Source organism: Schistocerca gregaria, chromosome 5 (assembly GCF_023897955.1).
Source record: "Schistocerca gregaria isolate iqSchGreg1 chromosome 5, iqSchGreg1.2, whole genome shotgun sequence".
In the NCBI taxonomy this organism is placed as follows: domain Eukaryota; kingdom Metazoa; phylum Arthropoda; class Insecta; order Orthoptera; family Acrididae; genus Schistocerca; species Schistocerca gregaria.
In genome coordinates this window covers 331,581,994-331,604,826 of record NC_064924.1, presented here as the reverse complement: position 1 = coordinate 331,604,826, position 22,833 = coordinate 331,581,994, and the positions used below count along the sequence as shown (strand labels likewise).

At 39.1% G+C, this 22,833-nt stretch overlaps 1 protein-coding gene across 1 annotated transcript in view; it reads right to left on the bottom strand.

The window, feature by feature from the left end:
- LOC126272193 (farnesyl pyrophosphate synthase-like) overlaps window positions 1-22,833 on the bottom strand; it is a 42,579-nt gene that overhangs the window by 8,385 nt on the left and 11,361 nt on the right. The window contains exon 4 of the mRNA XM_049974871.1: window positions 6,889-7,092. Coding sequence (XP_049830828.1) covers window positions 6,889-7,092 — 204 coding nt within the window. The remainder of the gene's footprint in view (window positions 1-6,888; window positions 7,093-22,833) is intronic.

The following is a 22,833-nucleotide window of genomic DNA, read 5'->3' as shown; positions in this document are numbered from 1 at the left end:
TCATCAAATGTGAAAAAAAATAAAATAAAAATTTGGGCATTAAGAAAGAAACACTGTTGCACTGTGGACGCATGATGACACTGACAGAAAAGTGCAATGACACCTCTCAGTCGTCAAAAATGGTTTGATTAAGTAGTTCATCATGTAGGGAATGTTCACAATACATCATGAAAGATGTGTTTTGTGTAAGTGTAATTACTGGCTCTGTAAACAGTGTACGAAAGTGAGTTTAAAACTCAAAAGATGATACTCCATGGTTGTGTCCAAAGCGTTTACATTCTGAAATAGCTGAACTCTCTAGTACAGTGAACTCGAAGGAAGAAATTATTAAGTTGCCTTAAAGTGACACAGAAATGCTGAAAATGGAAATTTTAATGCTAAAACAAGAGAATGCTAAAATAATTAGTGAATGAAAATATTGTATGTGAAACACAATCAATTACTGAGCAAAGTGGCAAAAATTCACATTTATGCAATGCAGTGAATAATATTACAGAAAACACTGTCCGTGAAATAACAAGTGATAAATATAAATGAAAAACAGTTACCTACAATAAAGAAGACAAACATGTAAATGCAACAAAGAAAGGAGGTGATAAAAATTGATTTCCTGTTAATTGGTGATTCCATGTTTAAAATGTTATTGTGATGGACTGGAAGGTTGATGTTCCATCTGTAATTCGAGCTTATCACGTAAATACATTTTTTAAAAACATAAAGAGTGTGAAATTGAATACAGCCAAAAATACTAATGAAACTAAAAATAGACATAGCGCTAGCTAAAAACGTGTTTTGATACACATGGGCACTAACTCCCTTCACAACAGCAATGAGGAAGAAATCATGAGTGAAACAAGAAATCTGATCAGATCATCACAAACTGTGTACACAATCTCTAGGCTTGTTATTAGTGGTACTATTCACAGAAGACGGCAAGTGTTGCTTAAGTCAACACAATAAACAGTGGCATTAGGGAACTGTGTGACACGCGTAGGGCAGTAATTCATTGCCCAAACAAGTTTTCACACAAAAAATGTGTGGGAAAAGACTGACTACGCCTCAACAGGCTAGGCTCTGTAAACTTACACTACAGTATTCAGGGACGTCTGTAAAACACTAAAAAGGAAGGGAAACTGATACATGCTAATGGGAGTGACAAAGTAAAGACACAAACTTAAAATAAAAACTACAGATAATAAAGAGAGGATGCACATGAAATTGCTGTCAAAAACAAACATTCTCTATTGATACATTGGAATATCAATAGCTGATCAGCAGAACTACCAAAACTTATATACTCTAAATTGATGACCTTGAAATTCTACTTTCAGAATGTGCAGATACCAAAATAATCTACTTAAATGACCAATGGTTAACAGAAGACCGTACACAAGTTTTAAATAGTATTAATGGTTTTAAGGTAGCAAACAGCTTTTGTAGGAGAAACAAATGTCATAGAGGCTCATGCATTCTTGTTGGCTCTTCAGTAAGTTATAAAAGTAAGACAAAATTTTAAATTTTTAAATGAAGAGAATATGTTTGACAGTTACTCTATAGAGTTAAGAGATCTGAATACAGTGGTTGTAGCAGTTTACAGAATCACTGGATGTACTGTAACAAAGGCATTCTTAGCTAAATTCAATGTATCCTAGAAAAACTCCAGAAAGAAAATAACAAAAAAAGTTGTAACTGCAGCAGACTTCGACATAAATATGTTAACTGGAACAGTAATCTTGCAAAATTTTTAGACTTAATTCAGAAATCTGATTTCATTTTCAACTTTGCTGTAGATGCTAAAACACAAATCAGTGACCTGCATTGGCAACATTACCAACTTGAAAATGCAAATAAATACTGCTTAAACGTGTGTATATTGGATCACTCCGTTCTGTGTACTGAGTTCCCAAAACCAAATATATTAGAGCCTACAGGATTATATACAGAAAGGAATTTTGGCAAAGTATTACATTTTTATTCTGCAATAAACTAAGTACTGTAAGCTGGCCTGTAGAATACTACAGTTCAAGTAACATAAACTTTGGCATATTTTAAAATTGTTTTTAGATATATTTAATAGATGTTTTAACCTAGATCTTCTCAAAAGAAAATATGTAGTAAGTTTAAATGGATTATATGAGAAATAAAAATTTCTAGTGCCAGAAATAAATTACACAATGAGTTAAAATCAAATAGAAATCCTGTTTTTTTGTTATATGTATAAAATATTATAAAGCTGTATTCAGGGAAGTTGTAGTGCAACTAAAAAAAAAATGGCAAATAATACATTTATTCTCAAATACACAAATAAGACAAAAACAATGTGGTCAGTTCTTCGGTCAGAATTATGCGCCTAAGTCAAAAGCCAAGAGATTTTGAAAACTAAATTTGAAAATGATATTATAATAAAACCAGCTCGGATGTCAAATTGTTTCAATGAATTAGTCTTAAATGTAGCAATATCGGATGCAGATATGGCAGCCTATCACGACAAGGCAAATTTCATAAACTTGGAAAACAACCAGAACACACATTTTAAAGTGTCTGAGAAAAATCACCCAAAGGGCAAAAAAAACTTATATGGTTGGGATGAAATAAACATTCCTGTAACCAAAGTGTGCACATCATTATTGCACAACCACTGTCACTTATTATAAACCAATTTTTGAAGGGGGTATGTTTTCCAAATGTACTGAAATATGCTGAGATGAAACCCATTATTCAGAAAGGGATCAACAGAAGATATGGGGGAATTACTGTCCAATCACTCTTCTGCCCATCTGCTTTAAAGTTTTTGAAAACACTGTAGCAAAACAAATTCAAAAATTTCTTACTATAAATGGCATAATTTTTAAAAACCAGTTTGGGTTCAGACACGGAAAAAATGCTGTAAGTGCCACCAATGAATTAAGTGAAAAAGTATGCTCAACATTAGATGAGACTAAAAGGGTCACAGACTGAGGACAGTTACACAGTTTGAACAAGGTAACTATACTTTGCACCAGGCAGCCGAATTCTGGCCAAATATTCCATACACACATTTCATTTTCAGCTCCATCTGAAGGGGTAGTTATGCCAAGGTAGCGTGACTACCTCAAAAATTTTGGCTCTCCTTCTGTACATATATTTATTTAAAGCCATTACATAGCTCCTCTTTATGGTCCAAGCATATTTTCAGCAATCTCTGCTTTCTGAATTAATCAATTTTGTTTACATACAAATACTTTTTTTCTCTATTTGAGCATATATTCAGTTTACTTTCCCGAAACTGTTTCCATTGTTTTATCAATTTCAGTAGATATCCTACATAAATATAAACCAGTGTGTGTGTGCATGGGGGGGGGGGGGGGGTATTTTAAAAACTTTCTGTATAAAAAAATTACTAAATATGAAAATCTTTACTGTCACTAGAGTTCATTGTACGACATTATCACACTGCCACAGCTGTTTCATAACAAGGAATTTGATTCCAGAAATTGGTGTCTCGGTCCTTGTCATTGCATTTCAAAGGGATACAGATGTAATGGTTTTACGAAACTGGTGACCCATCATATTGCGAACATAACTGCCATGTCACAAACTCACAAGATTATCACCTCACTTATTTATTGGCTAAACTAGTCCAACTTTATCCTAAATGACAGTTTTTGCCCCATTTTGGGTACGTTAACTGTAAATTTTATGAGACCAGTTCTGTATCTATTCAACTTACGGTAATTTAATTTGATGCTGAACTAACACATTTGGAAAAAAGAAATGGCAGAGAATGTGAGAGGCTAGAGACATTTAGTTTTTCATCAATTATTGCATTTAATATTCAGTTTCAAGACAGTAAGGTTGTTTCTGCTGTGGCCTTCAATTTGAAGAATAGTTTGATGCAGCTCTCTGTGTTATAGTTGAATTCTTTTATCTTGGTGGCTCACGCATGCCCGCCCAGACGTGGGAGATTGCTGCGTTGCCAGTTGTACACAACGCACACGCCAAGAGAAGCAGCGCCATAGTGTAGCATAGTTCGCAATCTTACGTTTAGGGGGGGAATGCGCAGTTTATGAAGTAAAGCCACCATGGCCGCATTACCCCTTTCGCTGCTACAGAGACGTGCTCCCCACATTCCGCGCTGTGCACGATTTTGACACTACACTGCTCGCCTGTGCTGACACATTTTGTTCCAACTGCTTTGACACACTTATCATTCGATTCCACAAAAACTATTTGCCCCAAAAATTAGATTTTTACACATCTTCTTGACTGATACCTTCCCCCCATAAATGACTTAATTTTGTTTTGATGTTCAACGCAGTTATTATGCAGCATTAAATACAGTAAACCATTGCACGAAATTTTGAAGAGTTTGCAGAGGTAAAAGTCCATAGAGTATACTTTCCGTATGGTCGATTTTAATTGCCACAATGTTGAGAATGAAATGTGGACAAGATACCTAAATTTCATATAAAATTTACTATATAACGATATCTCATTTAATTTAAGTACCACATAGGTGTCGTATGTAATATTGAGAAATATTCCGTCTTCGCGACTGTAACAACAGTTTTATTTACACCGGGCATGTTTTGGCTTCATTTTAAAGAACTTCAATCAATCAAAAAGGAAGTAGACAAAATACATTAAACAAAACTGTGGACTTACAAAAACATTAGGACTTGGATATACCATCTATCAGTGAAGTGCTCTGAGCTATGTCAAATATAATTTTGTGTGTAAATAAAATAGAAAGAAACTTCCACATGGGAAAAATATATTAAAAACAAAGATTCCAAGACTTACCAAGCGGGAAAGCGCCGGCAGACAGGCAAATGAACAAAACACACAAAACAGTGTTTTGTTCATGTGCCTGTCTGCCGGCGCTTTCCCGCTTGGTAAGTCTTGGAATCTTTGTTTTTAATATATAATTTTGAGTGTGGCATACACAAACAGCATTTATTTGCTAAAACACTGATCAGCTGAAACAAACGTTGAATATTGTGTTACCGCAGCACAAAACTACAAAAGGTGACTTGGCAATGGAGGAGACAAAATACTGTCCACTGAAGGTGCTTCAAAAGAGAGAAACGCGTCTGGTGTAAATAAGTCGCTTATTACAGTTGCAGAAGAGGAATATATATATTTCAATACCATTGGTAAAACTGCGACTGTGGAACAAAGACAAGAAAGAGAACATGAGTACCATTGTGTATGTGCCATACCTTTCATTGATTGAAGTGCTTTAAAATAAAGCCAAACGCACCTGGTGTAAATAAAACTTTTATTACAGTTGCGAAAGACTATTTCTCAATATTACATACAACACCTATGTGGTACTTAAATTAAATGAGATATTGTTATACAGTAAATTTTATATGAAATTTAGGTAGCTTGTCCACATTTCATTCTCAACATTGTGGCAACTAAAATCGACCATACGGAAAGTATACGCTATGGACTTTTACCTCTGCAAACTCAAAATTTCGTGCAATGGTTTACTACATTTAATGCTGTACAATAACTGGGTTGAACATGGAAACAAAATTAAGTCATTTATGGGCGGAAGGTATTAGTCAAGAAGATGTGTAAAACTCTAATTTTTGTGCCAAATAGTTTTTGTGAAACCGAATGATAAGTATGTCAAAGCAGTGGGAACACCATGTGTCTGCACAGGCGAGCAGTGCAGTGATGACAAAATCGCACACAGGGCGGAATGCGGGGAGTACGTGTCTGCAGCAGCGAAGGGGTTAATGAAGAGACAAAGAACTAGAAATTTCAAAAAATTGTATTCAAACGAATAAAATTCGTGAAGTAAGACACTTCGATATTGTTTTTAAATAAAGAAAATATTAAGCACCGCACAAGGTTTGAACTCTTCACCTTCCGCTTACTAACCCAACGCCTTAACCATTACGCTGACGCAACTCGTTCTATAATGTAATTCCATGAGGACTCTAACAGGTCACGCAAAATACTGACAAACACTGTTGGTATGACTATGAATTACTCACACTTCGTCGAAGTACAATACAAAATAAACAATTACAGCTGTTCTTTATTGCGAAAAAGTCGGTTCGTGGGATTGATACAAACACCTTTCCTTGCTATCGCCTGAATTAGGAGTCTTATTGCTTGTTTGGTTTAATTAATGAATAGAATATGAAGCAATTTGTATACAGAATGCTTTTTCCAAACTTTCTATAAAAGAAAGTCTGCTATCAAGACATTGCTTTTGTTCTATTACTTTATTTATGACTGAATGTTTCTAAAACTGATGACACTCGGTCCACGCTCTGCTCTGCAGTCGAGATCTGGCATCGTCGTCCTCTATTCATTGGCTGACTGTGTTTTGTAATGTCAGATGCGCAAAACGAACCTAAACTCGGCCACCAACAGAAATGACGTGCACTTTAGTCTACCCTGTGTAAGCCTCTTCACCTCTGCATCACTACTGCAACCTATCTTCACTGGAGCATGTTCTTGTAGCTACGCCTACAATTTCACATTTTCTTCCATAACCAAATGTGTCAAATCAACTGATCTCTTTTTTTAGTCATGTTATGCCATGAAGCTCTTTTCTATCCAGTTCAAATCCGGTATCTCTTCATTAATTGGTAACACCTACCAATAGGCAGGCAACGAACAAAATATTACCAGCATGTGCATTTTTTGCACACCTCACAAGCTGCAGTCAAAGCAATGGAACTTTAAGAAAAGAAGCCCCAGTTAGGGTTAACAACCTTTATCTTACAAAAATGTAATAGCAGTTATACTTTTACTCTTATTCAACACACAGTGAGTGAGTGTCGTTTATTTAAGATAATAGCTTAGTAATATTATTCCTTTTGTACTTTAGACCAAATTTACATCCTCAAGTCTCCATCAAAAATGAAATGCCAATATACTTACATCATGGAAAAGCTCAACAACCTGCATGTAGTATGGTTTGTTCTGAAAATATCTTCGCAGCAACTGGTACAGGCCCATCTCCAATAACAAACCATCATTAATACCTGCCAGACCAATCCCATTTTGGCGGTACCAGCAAGGTCTTCCTCGGCGCATTGATGAACCATCCATTATGTCATCAATTACAAGCAAGAAGGCTTGGAGCTAGAACAGTGCCAATAGTTAAATTAATTAAATGCTAATTATTCACTTAACTGAATATGGTTATTTCAGTACACTGATTTGTGAACAGCAACAAAATCTAGCCGAGTTTTCAAATTTTGTACTTAATGTCATAATTAAATTTATATTATCTATATCAGTGAAAAGATTGTCATGTTACTGAATGAGAAAGGTAAATATGGTTTAAAAGGCAAGCGAGTGCTTTTCTAATGCTTCATTACCTAATAATTTTTTAAAAAAAATCTCACTGACTGGAAGCATGCACAGCTATCAGAAGTGTGATTCTTAATCATTATGAAGCTGGTATCTGTACAGATATGATTGGTGATCTTGCAGCTCTCAAAGAATGAAATTATAATGAAATCTAAACCTCTGGCTGCTTACAGGTGTTGATAAATCTCAACGGGGACAGTTGAAAAATGCGTGCCCCGACCGGAACTCGAACCAAGGACCTCCTGCTTACACGGCGGATGCTCTATGCGACTGAACCACTGAGCACACAGACGATGGCAGGACTGCAAGGACTTATCTGTGGCATGCTCCCTTGAGACCCACATTTTCCAACTTTCTGCCCACACACTAGATTTGTAGTGCACCTGCTCACCATACTCATTACTCACGCAGTCAATCTACTGATTCCCACAGGAGTTCAGGCAATTTGAGTGCATCCACACTGAAGACTATCAATGGCTGGTAAGCCTTATCTATATGAAACTGGTATCTGTGCAGACATCATTGGTGATCTTGCAGCTCTCGAATAATGAAATTATAATGAAATCTAGACCTTTAGCTGCTTACAGGCGTTGATAAATGCCAATGGAGACTGTTGAAAATGTGTAGGTCTTGTGGAGAGCGCGCCAGAGATAAGTCCCTGCAGTCGCACTATCGTCTGCGTCCCCAGTGGCTGTCGGATAGAGCGTCTGCCATTAACCACGAGGTCCCGAGTTTTAGTCCTGGTCGGGGCACACATTTTTCAACTGTCCCCATTGATATTTATCAACACCTGTAAGCAGATTAAGATCAAGATTTCATTATAATTTCATTCTTAGTCATTATGTTTTCTAAGTGGTACAGTCAATCAGTAATTTTTGAAATACTTCGGAGAAGAAGAGGAATATTGTGCATACTTTTGTAAAGGGATAAACACACACCTGTCACCTTGCTACAATAGAAGACTAGCTTTCAAAATGTCCTGCCAACTTTAAATCCATTATCCACTCATATAAGTCCATCCCTATCCAGACAATATTATGAAAAGGGTAGATTGCTACTCACCATATAGTAGAGATGTCATGTCACAGACAGGCACAACAAAAAGACTACTAAACACATAAGCTATCAGCCAGAATGCCTTCTTCTGAAATAGACAACATACACACACAGTCATGCAAACACAGTTCACACACTCATGACCACTGTCTCAGGTTGCTGGGGCCAGATTTTAAGTAGCATCGCAGGATAGGAGAAGCAATCTGGGTGGCGGGGAGTGGGGATAAGGAGGAGGCTGGGGTGGGCAGGGTGAGAGAAAGCAGGGTACAGATGGAAGACAGTAAGGTGCTGTTTATGGGAGAATACAGGACTGAGATGGAGAGGGGTTACAGTTAGGAGGTTAGACAGATGGCCGGGGGAGAGGCAAAGGAGACAAGTAGAAAGATTGTGGGTGTACTTGTGGAACAGAAGGCTGTGGGGTGGGAGCAGGTAAAGGGATGTGTGTGTGTGAAGGACAATGATTAATGGAGGTTGAGGCCAGGAGGGTTAAGGGGATGTAGGATAAATTGCAGGGAGAGTTTGCAACTGCACAATTCAGAAAAGCTGGTGTTACTAGGAAGGAGCCATATGGCACAGGCTGTGAAGCAGTCTTTAAAATGAAGCACACTGCCCAACACAATATTCTTCATTTTAATGACTGCTTCACAGCCCATGCCATCTGACTCCTTTCTAATAACACTAGCTTCTCTGAACTGAGCAGGTGGAACTCTCCCTGCAATATATCCTACATTCCGGTAACCCTCCTGGCCTCAACCTTTATTAGTCATTGTCCTTCAGCCACCTATACCCTATGCTGTTCCCACTCCACAGTCTCCTATTCTACAAGGAAACCCACAGCCTTTTTACTTCTCTCCTTTCTGCTCTCCCTGCCTCATCCACCGTCTAACCTCCTGACTGCACCTGGCTGACAAAGAGCACTTTACCGTTTCCCACCCGTACTCTGCTCTTCCTCCCCCTCCCCACACCACCCTCTTTCTCACTGGCACCACCCAGATTGCTCCCCACCACAGGTGCAGTTGTTTGAAGGTCTGACACCAGGAGCTAGAGGCAGTGTGTGTGTGTGTGTGTGTGTGTGTGTGTGTGTGTGTGTGTGTGTGTGTGTGTGAGAGAGAGAGAGAGAGAGAGAGAGAGAGAGAGAGAGAGAGAGAGCTGTGTTTGCATGAATGTTTGTGTGTGTGTATTGTCCATTTCAGAAGAAGGCCTTCTGACCAAAAGCGTATGTGTTTACTGGTCTTTTTTCTGTGCCTCTCCGACTTGACATCTCCACCAAATGGTGAGTAGCAATCTATCCTTTTCATAATTCTGTCATTATTCCATCCATGTAGAAGTATTTGTCTTTTGACAAGAATTTGGTATGTTTAGAACCAAATAGCTTATTTAAATGACATTTCAGAGACTTAAAAATATAATCAGCTGCTGGCAATATATTGTTGTTGACAGTTATTAAATAAAGATTCTTATTCAAGGTACAACAGAGATGAGAGACAAACGAATCACCCCACAACAAAAGGTATATAACAGTACGAGATTTTCCAGATATTTTGTAACCAAAGTTTGGAAAAACATAATTTTGTTGAATGTATAAGTGAAATCCCGTTGCAATTTTGAAAATAAATGAACAAGCTTTATTAGTAGAATTATATGCATTTTTGTTATCCAGGATAATCATTCAGAATAAAAAGTTTTAATTATTATGTAAGAAGCTTTGTTAGGGTACATATCCTGTTTTGTGCATTTTATTATTTACATGAGATATTCTGCCTGGTCTCTGTTCCGGCACAAGAGAATTGAAGATGTACTTGGAGCCTTGATGGGCGAAGTAGTCAAAGGCACCAAAGAGTCTTCTGTGCCAACCACATTGTCAAGGAATACCAATGACCTGAAGTTTATATCAGTCATGTATATATGTACAGTATGTAAGGAAGGTGAAAAAAGAAAAAAGATCCAAAAATCATCGCTATTTGTTACCCAGAAGGTCCCCTATAACAGGACACTTATCATCTAATACGTGTTGCATTTAAAGGCACAGAAAATCCTTATGAGATCAGAGTTGTCAAGTCCTGGGTTTTAGTAAAAAATAAGTTATTCTACAGATCAGAAGAATATTCAATTAGCTGGGGATTCGCTGACTACTCTGAGCTGAAGATCACAAAGAGGTAACTTAAAATATAAATGAACTATTGGAGGTACTCGTGAATAGCATTCTCATATGCGAAACCTTACATAGGTACATAAAGGAGTCTTCTCTAGTCATCCAAAAGCATGAATACTACATCACACTCCTTGATACCGTTGTGACCCTGAACCTCCTCGTCATCTCTCCATGGCATTTCATTTGGTCAGGTCTGGGTCTGTATCATTCCCCAACATTAATCTCTATACTTGAGATTTACAGGGTGAGTCCCGTATGGCTTAACACTCCTTTTATTTTGTGAACCATGAAAGATATTGAAACAAGGTTTTTGGCAACTGATGGTACCCTCAGGGACACACAATTCTCTGTTATCAAGCTAGGTGCTGAAACAAGTGTGTGTGTGTTTGTGTGTGTGTGTGTGTGTGTGTGTGTGTGTGTGTGTGTGTGTGTGTTTTCTTTTTTTTTTCCTTCCTTTCTTCACTGAACAATAACCTCCCCCATGTTTCAATTTGTACCACACTGTATTGCACAATGAATGCTAAATTTTGCTTCGATCTTGTGTTTTGTGTGTTTCTTCAGGATGTAAAATTGTTATAAAATAAAACTGAAAGATCGTATGTTTGCTTATGTATTTGGGTACTATAATTCCTTTTCAATTTTTAGACTGAAGTTTCATCTGTGTATTCAGATTTAACATTAGTAATAGTAAAATACATGTATTTAAAGTATAAAGTCTAATAAAGCTAAAAACATTTTGAAATTCCAAATACAAATTTGTACTATAAGTATTAACATTAGTGCAGTATTGTCCAAAGAGTGAGGTCTCAGGTGACAGTTGGTACCTCACAACAGCACCACAAGCTAAAGATAGCCGTTGCCAGGTACAGAAACGAATGAGAGACATCGGCATAGACACACCCTTGAATTTCCATACGCAGCCACTGCCAGAAGATTACTTAAGACAAGAGCGCGATGCTGCTCAGCTCCACTCTATAATAATCGCCTACAACAAAAGCACAATCTGTGATCTAACAGAACTACACTGAAGAACCAAAGAAACTGGTACACCTGCCTAATATTGTGTAGGGGCCCTGCGAGGATACCAAGGCGCCGCAAAACGATGTGGCATCGGCTCAACAAATGCCTGATGCAGGGCTGGAAGTAATTGATACCATGAATCCTGCAGGGCTGTCCATAAATTGGTAAGAGAACAAGGTGGTGGAGATCTCTTCTGAGCAGCACATTACAAGGCATCCCACATATGCTCAATAATGTTCATATCTGGGGAGTTTGGTGGCCAGTGGAAGCATTTAAACTCAGAAGATTGTTCCTGCAGCCACTATGTACCAATTCTGGGCGTGTGGGGTGTTGCATTGTCCTGATGGAATTGCCCATGTCTGTCAGAAAGCACAATGGACACGAATCGATGCAGGTGATCAGACAGGATACTTACTCACCTGTCTGAGTCGTATCTAGATGTATCAGGGGTCCCATATCATGCCAATTGCACACACCCCACACCATTATTGAGCCTCCATCAGTTCGAACATTTCCCTGCTGACATGCAGGGCCCATGGATTCCTGAGGTTGTCTCCATACACGTACAATCCCATGTCGGTGTTGACGAGTGCACGCAAGGTGCAAAGCTTTGTGTCGTGCAACCATCGAGGGTACATGAGTGGGCCTTCAGGTCCAAAAGCCGATATCAATGGTGTTTCGTTGATTGGTTTGCACCCTGACACTTGTTGATGGCCCAGCACTGAAATCTGCAGAAATTTGTGGAAGGGTTGCACTTCTGTCATGCTCAAAGTTTCTCTTCAGTCGTCATTGGTCCCATTCTTGCAGGATCTTTTTCCAGCCAAAACGATGGTGGACATTTGATGTTTTACCGAATTCCTGATATTCATGGTGCAGTCTCGAAATTGTCGTATGGGAAAATCCCCACTTCATCGCTACCTCTGAGATGCTGTGTCCCATCCAGTTTCTTTGGCACTTCAATGTATAAGGCATATCTGTGTATCAAAAGTTTGTAGTCAACTATACATTAAGAAGTGACTATTATTCTCTATTGTATCAAGCGATAACAACTGTGACACTCCTGTCAACATGGATTGTTTCCAATTTAAGTCTTTTAGATTGTTCAAATTTTAATAAAGTGATCTAATAATTTGTGTGTGTCGTAGTATCTGATTGACCTCCTCCATAAATAAATCTAGACTTGCTTCAACATATTACAATGTGACAATGATAGCCGTTTTTGTACTTGTGTGTGTTGTCTAATCCGCCAAATATATTGCACGACTACGATATGGTTCCCACACTCGTTACAAGTGCTTGGTGTAGTGCTAGAAATGGTGGTAATAATGTTCTAACGTTTTTGTGTACCCTTGCAAAGTGTTTAAGCATTTCTGAGTCCCCACAAGTACTGTCTCTAAACAAAAATTTTCTGTTTCAGGCACAGCAGATAGAACGATTGTGGCACAGTGTACAACAGATGAGGATCTTACTGTTATCAAGCAGCTCCAAGACCGGTTGCTGCTCCAATGTTTTGCCAGTTGAAGAGTAACAAAGAGTAGTAGTCAAAAACCATGTCTAACTTGAAGCACACTTCATAGCTTATAACATTAAAGGTATAGCACAAATTTTTTACTTTCTTTTTGATCACTGTCAGAGCTGATGTGCACTGTTTATGCACAAAGTTGTTCCCCAACTGTCATCTCGAAGATGTTGGTTATGAGGAACTCATTCATAAAATCGACAGACATTGTACAGATATATGTCTCTGAACAGTCATTCAACTCAAAGTGGTAACAAGACATTGCAGGTTCAAGTGTTCTTGTGGACTAACTTATACTGATGTTATGTTATGTTATGAGATGAGATGCAGTCATGAAAGAATGTGTTGGACATTTGCTTACCCACCTAAGCTGATGAAAAATGTTTGTGGAAACAAAAAACAATGTTTATGTAGTTGTCAATTGTGGTACAAGTGGTTCAAAAGAAAAATTTTAATTAGACACAGGTGTGTTAGTTTCTCTAATCAATAAAGGCACCTATGAAATGATCAATAGCCTACATCTACAGAACCCTACTTATTTTTTGCCCTTTTATAATGGGCACAAATTCCAATACTTGCCAAATGCAGTTTGTCAGCTACTTTTCATGACGTTGCAAAGTGTGTTCCATTTCATGAACTATTCTAGAAATAGTGCAAACATTTTTGATTTAGACTTGGATTTGTTCAACTTGTCATACAATACAATGTGTTACAAATCAGGATTTCACTGCCTCATACTGGTGTTTTACAGTAAGTATAGTGAACTTTACTAACCAGGACCAGGAAGGACTAAAGATTTTGAAGTGCACATTACTCTTAAAGACTATGCACAACTATGATTTCATCATTCCAGGATTGTCACTTGTTCAATTGTGTGTGAATTCCTAAGGGACCAAACTCCTGAGGTCATCGGTTCCTAAACTTACACACTACTTGAACTAACTTACGCTAAGGACAACACACACTCATGCCCGAGGGAGGACTCGAACCTCCGGCAGGAGGGGCCATGCGATTCGTGACATGGCGCCACTCTAACCGCGCGGCCCAGGATTGTCCCTCATGCTATACTTAAGCAGGTTGGTCAGGGACTACAACAATGAAATGTCAGTTGTGTGATACAACTTGTTTCTGCATGTCAGTGGCATCTCCCTTGATCATACTCCAAAAGCCATCAGGAGGTTTACGTCTGTGTTCTGATTTCAAAGCCACAGTAAAAATGGTTCAAATGGCTCTGAGCACTATGTGACTTAACTTCTGAGGTCATCAGTTGCCTAGAACTTAGAACTAATTAAACCTAACTAACCTAAGGACATCAAACACATCCATGCCCGTGGCAGTTTTCTAACCTACAACCGCAGCAGTCGATCGGTTACAGACTGTAGCGCCTAGAACCGCACGGCCACTCCGGCCGGCAAAGCCACAGTAAACCCGCGAACTGTCATCGATTTTCCTCTCCGACGGTTGGAGGAATTAATGACACATTGGAACAGGGAAGATCCTTTTCCCAAGATCGATTTTAGTTACCGCTGGACAAGCAGTCCAAGCAATATTCTGTGGTCAACACTCACCTGAGACTGCTCCAGTTCCATAGGCTACCATTCGGCAGCACTTCCACTCCTATTTTTCACCGTGTCCGGGAACAATTAACTGCCCAAGTCTCTTCGTGTACAAACTATTTGGAGGACATTGTTGTCGCGGTTCGATGCCTGCTAAACATTTGGCAAATTTAGATTGTTTGTTTCAAGTTATTTATGAGGCTGGCTGAAAGCGTAATAGGAAAAGCCCTCCTTCTTCCAAGAAGAACTTTGATATTTAGGTCATGTTATAAATGCACAGGCTATTCATCTTACTCATTCACACCTGTCTTTGATTAAAGAGCTGCGCCCCATAACATCAAGGAGCTGCAGGCCATCATGGGGAAGTTAACATATGACACTAAGTTTATTGCGAACACTGTGCAAATTGCTGTTCCACTGAATGGCTGCACTGGAAAGGTGTTCCCAAGACTGTCAGGGTGCATTCCAGTGGTTAAGGGACACATTGTTAGAGTCACTGTCTTGTTTATTTTGATACTGCTAAGCCCGTTATCTCAGCTGTGAATGCATTTTCTTACAGAATTGGAACTGTGCTCTCCCATAGAATTAATTCATCTGATAGGCCCATTGCTTTTGCCTTGGAAACTCACAACAAAGAGCAGTACAATTACAATCAACTTGAAAAAGAGGTGCCCACTATTATCTATGGCATTACTAAGTTCCATCAATATCAGAGTACAGTGGGAAGTTCTATTTTATTACAGATCATTTGTCTTTAATGCCTTTGTTCAATCCTTTCAAACCTGTCCCATGAAGGCAGCACAAAAACTGCAACACTGTGCTATTATTGTCATATTATCAATAAGAGTTGTTACAGACCCACTGCATAACATTTGAATGCAGACTCCTTGTCTTGTTTACTAATCAGTACCAAAACAGGATTGGATTAATCTGAGAAATCATGTTAACAAACTAACACACATGGTTTTGAAATTCTGCAAAATTTTCCTCCAGCCTTTCAACATGTTGCTGGAGCAACTGCTTTTCTGACTAAGCTCTTCAGGTACTTTCACAACACGCGTGCCATGGGTGGCCACCTACGCTGAAAGAAATTCGCCACCCTGTGTGCATCTCTACTTTTTGCATTGTTATGCACTGTGCATGTGGTCAGGTGTTCTGTTGTTGCATAGAGAATGACTATCCACAGATAGAGATTCCTTATTTCCTCCAGTGGCAATTTCATCAGTGTTACACCAAGGTCATTTGGGCATAGTTCAACAAAGCAACTTGCCTGACTCATTGTACTTGTCAGAGCATGGATGCCCAAATTAACCACATGGCCTTTTGTTGTAATGTTTGTGCAGAGTATTCATCTGCACCACTGCAACACCTCTTCCGCAACTGTTGAGACCATGGCAATTCGAACGCATTGATTTCATGGGTTCAGTCTGAAACATGTAATGGTTGTCAGTCGTCGGCAATTACAGTAAATTTCCTTTTGCACACCCCTTGACATTCACCAGTACTGCTAGTACTGTATCGATTTTGTCCTCTGTTTTTTTTTTGCTCGAAGATCTTCCTGAGGTTCTTGTCTCGGACAACAGACCACAATTCACGTGATCAGATTTTCAACAGTTTTGTGCTAACAATGGCATACACCATGTAGCTACTACCCCTTTTCACTCTTGGTGTAATGGTGAAGCTGAGCAGTTTGTTTGAACATTAAAAGTCACACAGAGAAACTCCATTCTTTCCACACATGGAAGCAAGCGGGAAATCCGGGTTCGTGTCTTGCTCAAACACAAATTTTCATTGTCATAATTCCATTCTACAGCTGATGATAGTCACTATTCGCAATTGTGAATTCATCTGACCTGTTTAATAACGGCTGTGGTCGTCGCAGTGCATCGTCATCAGAATAACACTGGTCCTGTAATATCATATTAAAAATTTTTCTTTCTTCTTACCACTCCTTGCCATATGACAGGTAGTTGCTGGCAGAATTACTACACAGTTGTCATCACCATACCTTGTTGCATCTTCTACAGCCACTGCAGAAACTATTTGTTCTGCTGGGACAGACACAGTTTCAGCTGCAGGAAAAAGTTTTGTTTAAAGTGTTTGGCAAGAAACAGCACTGGTGGAACAGTATCATCACACAGGCTTTGTGTTGTTCATATTACGTTGTTATATGTTTCTCTGGGCTGCAACTCCATCAAAAGAATCAGCTGTGGCACTCTTATGTCAATGATTCTGTCACTATGTCAGTGATTCTGCCACAGAAATTTTGCCTACAGACCCACCACGCTGCTGGGGTCTGCAATAGCAGTCATCTCCATCTTTCTGTCCATCACAGTCGGTGCCATCCAGAGCGGTGTTGACAGAGGTCAAAGTTGCACCGTTGTAGATGTTGCTCATATCATCACCAGTCTTGTAGTCTGAGCCGATGTCCATGGAGGTGGCGCACCTGCACAGCCATCATGATGCCCTGGAGTTCTGCCTGCTGTCCATCTGCCCTCACTGTCTGTGCGCCTGAAAGTTGCAGTGCACCCCGTGGCCCGTTTTCTGCCCAATGTCACTAGTCACTCGTAAGATGGATACCGGAGTGCGGGCAGTGAGCTGCCATCCTTGTCTCCTCATCTGCATCTGCATTCAGGTCTTCTCCTGCTATTGTCACATGACTGATCACTACATGATGATGGTGTAGAGGTTTGGAAGGGAGGAATATGGTGTCATCTAGAGAGTGAGGTCCCAGATTACAGATAGTACCTCACTACGACACCACAAGCCAGAGACAGGCACTGCCAGATGCAGCAGTGAATGAGAGAAATCGGTGTAGACACGCCCTCAATAGTTTCCATATTTCACAACCGCACAACAGCACCAAAAGCTAGAGAGAGGTGCTGCCAGATGCAGCAATGAATGAGAGATGTTGGTGTAGATACACCAATTTCCCTATTCTGCCGCTGTTGGAAACTTGCTTATGTTAGAATGCAGCACTGCTCAGCCCCTCTCTGTAATCACTGCCTACAACGGACTTGTCTTAGTGCAGATCTGACTGTGACCTAACAGAATTATTAGTCAGATCTGTGTGTAAAAGCTGTAGACTGAGATGTCACTATCATTCTGTATTGTATTAAGTGATAAAAGTTATAGTGCTAAATGACACTAACAAATACATAGTGACTCTCCTGTGGACATGGACTGTTTCCAAGTCAAGTCTTAGATTGTTCAAATTTTAATACATTGATCTAATATTTTGTGTGTACTGTCGTATCCACTCCACCTCCTCCGGAAGTAAATCTATGCTTGCTATGACACACAGTTAGCATAGAACTTTTGACAGAATTATCTAAGAAATTAGCTAAAACTGAAAGGCAGAGTGGCTAGAGTGGCTGTCACAGTGTACACATCGCCAGATGTGGCTCACATTTGTTTAAGCCTTTTGATTGTATAGTCATTTCCATGAAGCTGTTCACTAAAATATGAAACACACCAATTAAGGATAAAATGTTATATATCACTGTCATAGTTGAGTCTGTTCAATGTTGTGTAGGCCTGCCTTCTTGCTGAATATACTGATGGAACCTGGCATGAGAGCCCCACTTGGCAGTGTTCACACCACAATAGTAGTTTCTGGTTGCCTCAATTTTAGTTAACTACATTTCTAGTTACTTTATGAAAAAATTTAAGTTAAACCATACCCTCCACTATGTCTTAACTGCTCTAAAATGAGGGATATTCTCCTAAAAACCTTTTCGCTTATTTCAAAGTGGTATTCCATTGCCCTTCCAACCTAAAAATATTCTGAACCATTCTTATGATAGTCCTGCTCCTAATTTTTCTTGTGTGTGACATCTATGTGAAAGACCCAGGTACGAGACTTGCTCCATGCATCCATCTAACACACTGTACTACAGTTCTGCCAGTGATGCCCATCATCCTATCAGAGGCAGGGTTATCTGTGAAAGTAACTTGCTATATCATCTTCCTTGTAATTACTGAATGACTTTTTAAATGGGGATGTCCACAATTAACTGTTCACACATATGAACGTTCACCACAAAACTGCAGGCAAGGGCATGTTTGATAAAACAGAGGTGAATCTTAATGTTTAGAGCAACACAGTTCGACTTCGGCTGCTGCTTCACAAGCTCCCTCTAACATCAGTGGCATGAGCTGCACAGTAGAAACAGTCTCTTCACTGTAGCCTTGGTGTCTGCAAAACTACTGCCTAAATCTTCTTGAATCCATGTGCTACACTTATCTCTGTCCCATCCACGTTTTCAACTTCCACTCTACCCATTCTACTTCTTCCTCTCCCAGTATTATTAGATTTATGTATCTATGGGAACTCATCCACACTATTTTCTCTGTGGTTTCCATTTATCTCTCTGACTCAATCCCTGTATTGCTGTATTTGGTAAGCAGTTACTCCTATCAGGTTGTGGTATAACTTTCTCTTATTCAGTTCTTCCTCTTGCCTGAATTAGTGTTAAACTTTTTTGAGCACATTTGCTCACTGTGCAAACCATACAGTGTTGTCTTTACAGATTCCATTGATTGTATTCCTCCCAGGCTTTTCCATTACGAGCCTGCAGTCTCAAAGGCACGGCTCCTGTATAGATTTTCAGGTTTTTGTTAAACTGGCTTTGCTTTTTGAGCTTTCTATACAAGTGATGAAGTAGCACGCCATGTATCTCTTTTGAAACCCTCAAGCTCTGAGTGCTGAGTGCAGCCAAATGAGATGAAAAAGTGCTGATGGTGAGTTGGTTGCACTGTGCTTGCAAACGCAGACCGGAGTACCTCAGGAGATGTGAGGGGTGCTGGGGCAATGCTTGACAACACTGTTCTCATATACCGGTGCTGTATGTAAACACCCCAAGTGAGCTTTCGAGGAGTGAGGGGGAAGCAAGGAGCAAGCTGACAAGGACAAGCATTTGTCCCCAAGAAGAGGATGAGCCAAGCCTTCAACACGTCACGAGGATGACTGGAGGTGCAGGTATGAGCTGTACAATCACATCACAACACTGGCAGCTGCTACCATGGCACAAATGATGGAGCAGTTTGTGCTCTCAATTTGTGACACTAAGGAGACTGCATGAGGTGCAACCAATGGTGGTGACACCAGCAGCTCTGATCGAGGCTTTTGTTGGTTTCCCTTGACAGCAAGGCGAATGCTGGAGATGTCACCTTTAATCCACTCCAAATAATTTCTTAACACAACAAATAAATGAACAGCACTAAAACAGTACAATGCAGCTAGAACCTTAGGCCCCATAGAGCAGATGTGAGCTGTGAGCAAAGTAATTATTTCATGTGCATTCTATCCTTTGTTTCAGCGTGCACTATAGAGAATTTTTGAGGCAAGAAATCAATATGTGTAATAATGAATTAGGTCATTTCCTAGCTCTATGAACCCATCAACTTAACCAAAGTTTTAAGAAAAGTTATAAATCAAAAGGTTACATAGGCTCACTCCCATTTTAACAATTTTGCAGACAGTCATAAGGAAATTTAACTCTGATTTGTACAGAAAGCATGAATGTCTGTGTGATTGTGATTAGAAAAACGCTTTATTTTGTTCTCCCGTTTCTTGTTTGGAGGAGAGCTTCTGTGAACAAGACAAGGAGTCCATGACATTCCACACATCCATGACAAAATTAGAAAACAAAGTCTTCTTTGGTCTATGTGAATAACATTTTGAACATGTTACAAATAGTTTTCTGTTGCATGGACAGAGGTAAAATGGTAATGAAATCACATTACAGAAGGTGGGCGAAGGGAATAAGCAGAGGTCAAATGGTAATGAAATCTTACTACAGAGGGGAATACGAGTTCATTGGTTACTATAGCAAACCATACTTAAGATTTCACAGAAAGTAGGCAAACAGTGAAGGGCAAAAAAGATAAAGCCAGCATTCTTTATCCCACAGAATCAACCATCTGGTGGACTGTGGGCATATCCCAAAATACCACTTGGCTGCTGTGGACCGCATGTACTTTGCTTTCTGATGCTCAGATGTTATAGCTGTTGTGTGTTGCGGCTGGTGCTCCTGGGCACCATAGCAAAAACGATTGCCACACTGAGTGTCTACTCATTGGAATTTCCAATTAAGGGGTGTCAATGCCATTTTCAAATATAGGGAAGATATTATCAAGCACTTGAAGAATATGATCATTGGGGAAAAACTGCGTAATGAGAATACCACCGTATAAGCCAGCAGCTTAGCACTGATTTTGGGCAATGGTTCATTTCCTGGTTCTCAGTTTTTCATAAAATTAAGATTCATGCTGATATTTTATATATAAGCTACAGAAAAGGAATATTGACCCACTTACATACAAAATCAGCCGACAACTTTTGAGCATGAAGTTACAAACATCAGGGATGGAATGACTGAAAATTCAACAGTATCATTAAAGAGTGAGAACTGAAGATGTGTAATCTACTTCAGGATGCAAAAGAAGTGTGGATGCTGTAGGTTACAAAGCGAGAGAAAGTTTTAAATTTACTGGACATCTAGTTGCAACCTCTCTCCTTCTATCAGAGAAATTCACTACTTACTCTTCTAGTTTTTCAGGAACTTCTCTTGGTTCTGCTACTGAAGCTTCTTATGGAAGCAAAGAAACATCGAACTAAACTCTTTAGTGTGCGTATGGAAGAGAGGAGTACAGAAGTATGTGCAGAGCAATGAGCTTGATGGATTACATTGCTCTCTACAAAACGAGAACTCGTTTCAGTAACGCACAAGTTCAAAGAGTGATTGAAAAATTTGCAAATGTGAAGGAAATAGTAATGTAATTCCTGTGCTAGTGATCATCACAACATCAAATGGAAGAGAGACAATCAAATGGCGTTAACATTGGTCCTGCATAGAAAGGTTGGTAAGGCAGGCCTACTAGTTTTTGCGTACATAGAGTTACAATTCACCTTAATTTATTTTATTATGCAATGTAATATTTTCTACTGTGTACATATTTTGGTGTTATTATGAATAGATACTGCAAGGACATGAGTGAGCGATATGTTTACATCATTGATTACCAAAAAAATGGGCATTACGCCCAATTTCTGTACTTTGTTGAGTGTTTTCTTGATGAACAAAGTACAGCACCATCACTTTTGTTCATCACACACCACTGTAGTCTCATTCATCACCAGCTGTAGCAAAAATTATGTGTATCTATGAGAACATTATCCTTGTCCACGAGATATTTGTTTTTATAACATATATAATAATTTACAAAAGCAAAGAAATGAGAGCAAAAAATTATGCTTGACTATTTTGTTTGCTGTACTGTAACATGTTACTAAAATCTACTTTACTATTTTGTTTGCTATACTATTGCATATTATTAAAATTTGTGTCATGACTACTTGGATTCATACTGAAAAAGGGTTGTGTATGTGAGCTCGTTTCAACAGCTATCATTGTAGTTGTGTCGGTGTATTAACTGATCTAAACTTGTGGGGAGATCTTCCAAAATCAGTTAAAGGCGAAGAAAAGGGCAATTGATTTATTGGTGAATTCTGGAAAAAGAATGTGTAGAATCAAAGGAGACTGAATTCAAAGTTATCATAAAAACTATTCTTAGATCCTGCTCCAGGATTCGGCATCACCACCAGGTCATATCAAACGATGTTGAATGAATGGCATTCATACTGCTAGGTTTCTAACCATCTGGGTCATTTAGTCCAAGTGTGTTAAATGATGCAACACATGAGAAAACCACTCAAGAGAGGTGCTAGGATGCATAGAGACAAGCAATTTTTCCTACACTCTGCCATAGAGTTAAAGGAAATTTGTAAAATTTATATATAAAGTAAAAATATTGGTTGGGCAATAATGGTGCAAAGTCCATCAACACAGGCAGGATATAGTGGCTTGCAGGGTATTTTGACGTAGATATAGATGTTAGCTCATGTTCTATCTTCCTTATTCTTTGAAAGGAACTTATTTATAGGTAATTTCTGTTCCATTACATCACTGTGGCACAGGCAGAATGATGCTAATTGCATTGCCATAGAAACAAATACAAAAACAATCTAGACATGGCTGTTGCGAAATCAGGAAATGCAATATATGTTACAGAAGGCGGGTTACATCTGTGAATTCTTGAGCTGAAACTTTCATCTGATCTGTTCATTATCCTCAGACATTGTCTTTAAATGTGATTCATAAGTGTGATTGAGAGACCATGTCTAAATTAATTTCCAATGCACA